General features: G+C 36.8%; 1 protein-coding gene across 1 annotated transcript; it reads right to left on the bottom strand.

Moving 5' to 3' along the window:
• Nucleotides 1–954: 954 nt before the first annotated feature.
• Nucleotides 955–8,434, bottom strand: LOC103210231 (olfactory receptor 2T29-like). The gene is made up of 2 exons (XM_007956154.1): nt 8,410–8,434; nt 955–1,910 (listed from the first exon to the last, which is right to left on the bottom strand). The coding sequence occupies exon 2, from the start codon at nt 1,903–1,905 to the stop codon at nt 955–957; it is 951 nt and encodes a 316-aa protein (XP_007954345.1). The 5' UTR covers nt 1,906–1,910; nt 8,410–8,434.
• Nucleotides 8,435–9,419: the final 985 nt, after the last annotated feature.

Here is a 9,419-nt window from a genome sequence, read left to right as displayed (position 1 = left end):
ATATCCTTCCTCTCCTTTTTTGTCCAATAAATCACATATTTAAAAGTGCAGCTCAATTGTCAGCTCATGCAGGGAAACTTCTCTAAATCCTCCTTTCTCTCTGGGTCAATCCTTATCTCACATTAGCTTATGGAAGCCTGGATTCTGGTAGCATGGTAGCTAAGGCACTTGACTGCTAACCAGAAGGCTGGTGGTTGAAAGCCACCAGCCACTCCTCGGAAGGAAGGTTGGGCAATCTACTTCCATAGTGATACTGTCTCCAAAACACAAGGAGGGGTCACTATGAGTCGAGTCTGACTCAATGGCAAATAACAACAATAGCATCAACAAATCTGTCTTTCAATATTAATAGTTTCAAATTATATCTACCCACTAGATCTCTTTAGAGCTGCCACATGGAACAAAGCAGCCCTTGATAAATGTGTACACATATATTAAGTATATTGAGTAAGTATATTCAATAATGGTCATGTTGAACTGAACACATTTTCTAAGGTATTTGGCACACTGTCACCAGAGAGTAGGAACTAAAAAAAAAAACAGGTGGGGGGATGACATCGACTAATATTTAACTATTAATTTGGAATTAATTTCAAATTTACAAGAAATAATTTTGAATAACAATAGTGCAAAGGATACTCACACACTCCCCTTATCTAGACTCGTTTATTGTTAATATTTTCTTCCTTTTCCTCCTTTCTCCAATTAGGGGTACATTTAACTTTTAATTCTAAATTATGCATCTCCTAAGAATATGAATGTTCTCCTACAGAATAATAGAGAAATTCAAGCAAACAATTACCTTTAAAGAAAGTGGGGGGAGGGATGAAAATGAGATGACACACTGTGATATGAGCATCTGAGGAATAATGTTGGCATGGGATCCTAAAATTCTGATATGTTGAGAGAAGAAAATTAAGATGTTATTGTGAAAATTTCCTACTTTATATTTTCTTAAAAGACAGATCCCACCTTCAACATTTTCTTCAGAGCTCCTGTGACATCTTTATTCCTAAGACTATAGATTAAAGGGTTTAGTACAGGAGTAAGGATAGTGTAAAAGAAAGGTACTACCATGTCCTCCTCTGGGGTGTGGTAGGAGCTGGGAATCATGTATGTGTAGATGGCAGCGCCATAGAAGAGGGTGACCACAGTCATGTGAGAAGAACAAGTGGTGAAGGCCTTCTTTCGGCCCTCTGTTGATTTCATCCTGTAAATGGTGAGGAGGATTGAAGAGTAGGAGCTTGAAATGACTGTCACAGGGATGAGGAGCATGAGCAAACAGCACAGGTACATGAGTGTCTCAAAAAGTGAGGTGTCAGAACAGGAGAGCTTCATTATGGCAGGAACCTCACAGAAAAAGTGATGGACCTCCCTGGATCTGCAGAAGGGGAAGGTCATGGTGATGGGAGTGAGCATGAAACCATCCACTGAACCCAAGAACCAACAGCCAGATGCCAGGAGGAGACATATCCTATGGTTCATAAGGACAGGGTAACGGAGTGGATGGCAGATGGCCATGTACCGGTCATAGGCCATGGCAGCTAGAAGGAAACATTCTGATCCTCCTAGTGTCAAGTAGAGGAACATCTGTATCCCACATTCAGGGACTGAGATCTTTTTAAAACCTATGATCTGGTCCAGGAGCATCTTGGGCACAGTGACGGAAATGTACATCATGTCCATGAAAGACAACTGGCTGATGAAAAAGTACATGGGAGTGTGGAGGTGGGCATTAGAGTGTATCAGGAGAATCAAGATGATGTTACCAAACAGGGCCATCAGGAAAATCACAAAAATGACCACACAGAGCAGAGCTGGGTGTGTGGATTGACTGAAGAATCCCAACAGGATGAAATCAGACCCTCCTCCAGTGTGGTTGGCCAGCCAAGTGGTGTTGTCCATGATGTTTCACCTAGGACATCAAGGAGGGCTTTTAGGTTACACAGATTACTCAAGAAGATGTGACCCTTTGAAATGTATGCTTGGTACATCTGTGTGTGTGCATGCACACATACATACACACACACATATACACGAAACTTGCCCATACATGTCAACCCAATCTTTCTCAAAAAGGGAAATTCTATGTATTGTAGAGCTTCTGTGTGGATTTGGTAAATTATAAAATTTACCAGGAAAAAAAAAGTGAATTCACAACTAAGTCGAAAGGTTTGCTAACTTTTACTGAAGTTACCACAGTTCAGAGTGATGAAGTTTCCTGATGAAAGTGTCCTCTATCAACATCCCATGCAACACAGCAAGTGAAAAAGAGAAATTAAGGAAAAAAGAGAGAGAAAGAAAGAAAATTCCTTATTTCTAAAATGTTTCTTTTAGAAGTAGGCATTGAATTAACCTCTGTGGTTTAAGGAATCAATAGAGATCTTAAAAATCTCATGGCAGGGCTGACCCCTTAGAAAATCCAAGGGCCAGAGGGTGAGGGACATAGAGTCTTCAGACCACGGCCTTGGATCCAGTTTCCCCTCTACCTGCACTGTAAGTTACTAAACCCACCATTCCTCTGTTCACTCTAAAGAGAGTATAAAAACAAAGTTTGACCCTAATGTGAAGTGAGCATTAGATTAGGAAAAATAATGACAATACTTAGAACATTACCTGGCACACATGAATAGACACAGACGCACAAACTGTTATCTCACAGCCTTGATATCTATGTAAGAGTAGGCTCTCATGATTGTTGTCTAATGATCTGAGATAGATTATTTCAGTTCTCCAATTTCAGTATCATACTCTTATTTTTAAAAATTTGGATCTGATCATTTCTTTAGTCCACACAATTTGTTCACTTACTGTGTTATTGTTGTTTAAAAATAAACTCTGTTGAAGTGGAGTTTTATGAAGAATTTTATCTAATATATGTAAACTATATGCTTCCCCAAGGTGAAATTCATCACCATTATCTCCAATCATTTTTTCTAAATCTCAGAGAAAAGGGAAGAACAAGCATTTAGAAGGTTACTGACAGTTACCAGTTAAGCTTTAGTTGTTTTCACAAACATCATCAGTAGTATTGCTCCTCACACTCAAGTTCTCCTAGAAACTGAGATGTAGAGAGAGAGAAAATGAAAAACACAAAAGTGTCTCTGATTCCAATACACAGCTTTCCTCCTTTCCCAACACTCCATTCATTCACTCTTTCTCTATCTTGCTTCTTATAGCCTGTCTCTCTGTGTTAGACTCTGAACATAAATAAAGATAAATTAAATTTGATTACATTTAGGGTCCCTTGGTGGCACAGACCATCAGCATTCAGCTAGCAATCCAAAGATTGCCTGTTCAAACCCACCCAGCTTTACCACAGAAAATCCTTATTTTCAAATGTTATTGAGGCCTGGCTAGTGGCTTCCTTAAAGATTATAGCCAACCTGACACCAGAGCCTATGCAGTCTCTTCAAGTGAATACACAAGCAAACAAGCATCTCAATAAACTTGATTACATTTAAGGAAGTCAAAATCTGTTACTAAGGGGCAACCAAGTGAAGAAAAGTTTGTGAAAACAGTGATTTAAAGTAGAATTGCAAACAATTACAAAATAAATAAGAAAAATCAATAGACTCAAAATACATCAGACCTTTCTGAAATGAAAAATAGCATCTTCCACATTTTCTCTTAAGGAAATTAAATTTTTGAAACTTTCCAGCTTCTGAAATATTAAATTTTAAATGCCTTTACCACAATAAAGAATCAGATTCTCTTGATGAGAATAATTTAGAAGCAGTTATGATGCAGAGATATATGAGGAGGAGTTTACAAAAGTTTCAAATATGAACTTGTAACAATTCCAAACACTGCTTATGATAGTCAACTTATTAAATGTCCTAAATTCTGGTGTGCTGAAGTGGTAGGCAATGCTGTAACCAAAATTAATGGGAACACGCAAAATCTGGGACACATTCCATAAGGAAAAGTATAATTTATCAAATACTACCACTACTGGTGGATGGAAGATGAGTTCTGTGTCAAAGTTAAAAACAGTCTTATAAGCTGCAAAACACACCTGCTGATCTATTCTCTGTTTGGAGTGCAAATGAAGCTAGGATTCTTGCAGAACCTGGAATTCATGAACACCTCAAGTTGTATGCTGAATTAATGGAGTGTTGGGATGGAGGGAGACCAGGAAGGTCCGGAAAGGGTGCTGGCAAATCTTTCCTGCAATTTGGTAAATGAAATCACTGGTATCAAGCCATTTTGAATGGTCCACCTAGAACACCAGGCAGATGAGGGGATGCTGTGTCTACATCTCTCACAGCAAATGTCTCCTTGTTCATTACTCTTACTTGTTCTTGCTCTGCTCAATCCAATGTTTGAGTTCATGCTTTAGTACATATTTAACTTCCAACTGCTGTTGAGTCAGATCTGACTCATAGTGACCCGTCCTTGGGTTTCCAAGGTGGAAGGCAGTATCACTACAGAAGTAGATTGCCAACCTTCCTTCCGAGGAGTGGCTGGTGGGTTTGAACCTCCAGCCTTCTGGTTAGCAGTCAAGTGCCTTAGGCATTATGCCACCAGAGCTCCCTATATTTAACTTAGGCAACTATTAATAGTGGAGGTAGAGCAAAATAGAACTTATATTTTCAGTCCACTGAATCTCAGGAATTGTTCTATTGCCTTACTATCTAGTCTTTCCTTAGACTCTATAAACAGAATTATTTTCTACCCTTACACATTAGAAAATTCAGGTTCTCTGCCTATCTGCACATGATCACAGAAGTGGTCAGAAAGAGCACTCACAACTTAGGCCCCATGCAGGAGCCAGAACCTGTAACTCTACTTCATGCTTTCAGGGACCAAGTTCTACCACCTTTCAGTCATTGATTTGACTTTTAGACTACCCACTGTTAGTTTCTTCAGAGAAAAATAAATATGATCCAGACAAGTTTCTAGTGGTTCTATCAAGTAATGTCCATGGGAAGTAAAATCAGTTGTCACTTTTCCTCTGTAAAATTTCAGTCTCAGAAAAACAAAAACATCACTAAAATATACTGAAAGATAGATATTTTTCTGTCCATAAATAATTAGAAATTTTAAACCCATTTCCTTATATGTTGCTGTAAATACATGCTTTATAAAGAGATTCAAAGGAGAAAGCACAAAAATAGATGATAAAAAATAAGAAGTTATTGAGGAAATCTTAAGAACTCCTATGACATATCAAGGAGAACAAAATTTTAAGACATTTATTACCTTTTGCTCCTACAGGTCTGTCTGCATCTGGTTGAACCACCATCTGATGATGGGCTAGTCTCTTCTAGATGGGTAGGTGGATTATGGTCATGGTTAAATTTACAAAGACAAGTAGTGAAGTGACATCATCCCTGGTTTTTCTCTGCCCATTAGGGGAGTGGATGAAAGTTTTTGTTGATAAATCTCCTTTGAGACATTGAAGAAGAATACAATTAAGAGGATTAGAGAAGCTAATAAATATTTCCATTACACTTTTTAAACTTCCTTCTCATATCTTTTTATTTCCTTTTATTGTTAAACTCAATGTGCATTGAATTTTTATTATTATTATTTTTTACTGGAGGGTAATAAATGTGATAAGTTGCTAAGCTTGTGGTAATTTGTTGTACAGCAGTAGAAAACTAATAAGGAAGCCAATAGTAAGTGCATTAAAATCTTGATGATTATTAATAATAACTTAATTCTCACTATTATCAATAAAATCTTATCTTTGAACTATGAGTTAGTTTATATATAGCCTTTGTCACTTCACAAAATTTGTGTGTATATGTCATTTAATCTTAAGGAAATTTTGTGAGAAATGGCTGTTGTTCTCATCCTTCACAGTTCTAGAATCTGAAACTCAGAGTTCAACTGATGACTCCACAATCAGCACCAAGGTCACAACTAGGTCTGAGGTCATCTCCTTCACATCTCTGTATCTATCACTTTTCTTTAGTTTGTTGGTTGTACTCTTTCCATCTATGTCGTTTTGTTTTTGCATTTGATATTAATGTGCTAGCTTTTATTTTAAATGTGAATGTCTTAATTCCAAATATATATATATATATATATAACTTATATAAAAAAAATGAAATTAACCATAACATAATCATCCAGCCAAAAACACTATTTAAGCATCATGTGTTACTTTAAACTACAAATACTTACTGAGTGCATGCCATATGCCAGACATTTAGAGTATAAGAGGGAACAAAACTGAAACAATTCTTACTCTTTTACAGCCAAATTCTTCTGAACATTTTATCTATATGTGAATTTTGGAACAATTTGATCACGTGGCAAAACATTTTGGAACACATGGCTTTTCTTGATAGCTTTTCTCCAGAGGGTATCTTTGTTTGTCATGTCCACACTTACCTGAAATACCCTCCTCTGAACCTCCAAGTTTCCACTTATAGATGATACTTCCTGACTCCTCTGCCAACAATATAGTATCAGAAAATACTAATTTTTGCTAAGTTAATGTATAAATGTAATTAAAATCAAACAAAAATGCCAACAATTTCTTTCCCCTGAAGCAAAATAAATTGATTCTGATGTTCTCATGGAAAGTAAGAATACCCAGGAAAATATTTTAAAAGAAAAGCAATATTGGGGGATAGATGTGCAAGGTACTTAAATATACTTTAAGGTCTCTATAATAATAATGATAGAAAAGTATCACAGAATAGAAATTCCAGAAATAAACACAATTATGATTAGTATATGATAATGGTAACAGCTCAAATAAGTGGAGAAAAAAAATGGATTACTATTTAATTTTAAACTAATTGATGGGGTTGTAATTTAAAGGTAATGAAATACTCGGAAACTATTCCAAGTAAAAGAATATTAAAATAATAGTAAGTAGATGCAATGTGTTATCTGTAATTGGATACTTGATCATAGTAAAAACAATTAAAAATATCTTACAACTTAAAATGTTTAAGCAGTGAAAATATATTTCGAGAATAAAGCATATATTCCAGCAAACCAAAAATTAGAGAATTTAACATCAGAGACCCTCAGATAGAAGGTATAGAAATCAGAAGGGATATAAAACAAAGAAAGTGAAAAATATGTGGGAAAAGGTAAAATAATATTTATTATAAAAGCAGTAATACATTTATTAAGGGTTTTCTTTTTTGTTTTTTCAAAGGAGAGATACAAAAAATAGTTAACAGAATATAAGCTGGGAGTGGGGAAATAGAGTTTAAATATTTTAACTTCCTAACATTATCCAGTAGTAGGAGAAAAGTTTTATTTAGTTTGTTCTTATTAGGTGCTGTCAAGTAGGCTCCAACTCAAAGCAATCCTATGTATGACAAAACGCAAAGCTGCCCAGTCCTGTGTCATCTACACAATCCTTGCTACAATTGAGCCCGTTGTTGCAGTTACTGTGTCTGTTCATCTTGTTAAGGGCCTTCCCTTTTTGAGCTGACCCTCCACTATACCAAGTATGATATCTTTCTCCAGGGAACGGTTCCTCTGACAACATAATCGAAGTAGGTGAGACGAAGTCTCATCATTCTCAATTCCAAGAAGCATCATGGCTGTAGGCATTCCAGGACATATTTGTTCATTCTTCTGGCAATCCATTGTATGTACAGTATTCTTCACCAACACCACAAATCAAAAACATCAACTCTTCATTCTTTGTCCAGCTTTCACATGCATATGAAGCAATAGGAAAATACCATGGCTTGTGTTAGGTACATCTTAGACTTCAAAATGACATCTTTGATCTTCCACACTTTAAAGAGGACTTTTACAGCAGATTTTCCCAGTGTAATACAACATCTGATTTCTTGACTGCTGCTTGCATGGGTGTTGATTGTCGATCCAAGTAAAATGAAATCTTTGAAAACTTCAATCTTTTCTCCATTTATCGTAATACTGTTTATAGTTTGAGTTGTGAGGATTTTTCATTTCCTTTATGTTGAGGTGCAATCTACATTGCACTCTGTAGTCTTTACTCTTCATCAGTAAGTGCTTCAAGTCATCTTCACTTTCAGCAAGCAAGGTGGTATTGTCTGCATATCACAGGTTGTTAACAAGTCTTCCTCCACTCCTAATGGCACGTTCTTTTTCATATAGTCCAGCTTCTGGCATTATTTGCTCAGTACACAGACTGAATAAGTATGCTGAAAGGACACAACCCTACTGCATGAGCTTCCTGATTTTAAACCATGCAATACCCCTTGTTCTGTTTGAGTGACAGCCTCATAGTATTTGTACAGGTTTCTCATGAGCACTGTTAAGTGTTCCAGAATTCCCATTCCTGGCAATGTTATCCATAATTTGTTATGATCCACATAGTTGAATGCCTTTGCATAGTCAGTAAAACACAAGTTAACATCTTTCTGGTATTCTTTGTTTTCAGAAAAGATCCATCTGAAGTCAGCAATGATATCCCTCGTTCCACTTCCTCTTCTGAATCCAGCTTGCATTTCTGGAAGATTCCTGTCAGTATACTCTGTTTGAATTACTTTCAGCAAAATTTTACTTGCATGTGATATTAATGATATTGTTTGATGATTTCCACATTCTATGGGATCACTTTTCTTTGGAATGGGTACAAATATGGTTCTCTTCCAGTCACTTGGCCAGGTATCTGTCTTCCAATTACTTGGTATACACAAGTGAGTGCCTCCAGCATGGCATCCATTTGTTGTAACATCTCAGTGGGTATTGTGTCAATTCCTGGAGCCTTGTTTCTTGCTAATTCCTTCAGTGCAGCTTTGACTTCTTCCTTCAATCCTATTTGTTCTTAATCATATGCCACCTCCTCAAAATAGTTGAATATTGACCAATTCTTTTTCATAGTGTCTCTGTGTATTCCTTCCATCTTCTTTTGATATTTCCTGCATCAGTCAATATTTTTCCCAGAAAATCCTTCAATATTTCAACACAGAGCTTGATTTTTTTCTTCAGTTCTCTCAATTTGAGAAAAGCTGAGTGTGTTCTTCCCTTGTGGTTTTCTTTTTCTCTTTCTTTTTTTTTTTTTTTTCCTTTTCTTTTTATCGTGGTCTGGGTGAAGATTTACAGAGCAAATTCACTTTCCATATAGCAGTTCACATACACTTTGTCTCATGACATTGACCAGTTTACCACAATGCAACAGCTCCCCTCCCACTTCCTCCCCATCGTTACCTCTTCCCAGTGTCCATCCCTCCATGCACTCCTGCCCCCTGAGCTATCTCCCTGTACATAAGCAGCCCTTCTTTCTCCCATGATTGTTCTCTCCAAGGAGTGTATCTACCTGAGGTAAATGTTCAACTAATATGCCTGTCTTTTGTTTGGCTGGAAACCACAGGTGTGGGTTCAATTCTAGATTTGAAGGGCAGCTAGGGGCCATAGTCTCAGTGTTACACCAGGCTCTATCGGACCAGCAAACCTGGTCCCTGCCCCCTTTTTTTTTTCTCCAAATGATTTTGAGTTTTGTTCCACAT

Source organism: Orycteropus afer, unplaced genomic scaffold (genome assembly GCF_000298275.1).
Source record: "Orycteropus afer afer isolate SDZICR_OR568_19922 unplaced genomic scaffold, OryAfe1.0 scaffold00575, whole genome shotgun sequence".
In the NCBI taxonomy this organism is placed as follows: domain Eukaryota; kingdom Metazoa; phylum Chordata; class Mammalia; order Tubulidentata; family Orycteropodidae; genus Orycteropus; species Orycteropus afer.
The sequence above is the reverse complement of the archived record's forward strand: the minus strand, read 5'-3'. Positions and strand labels throughout refer to the sequence as shown.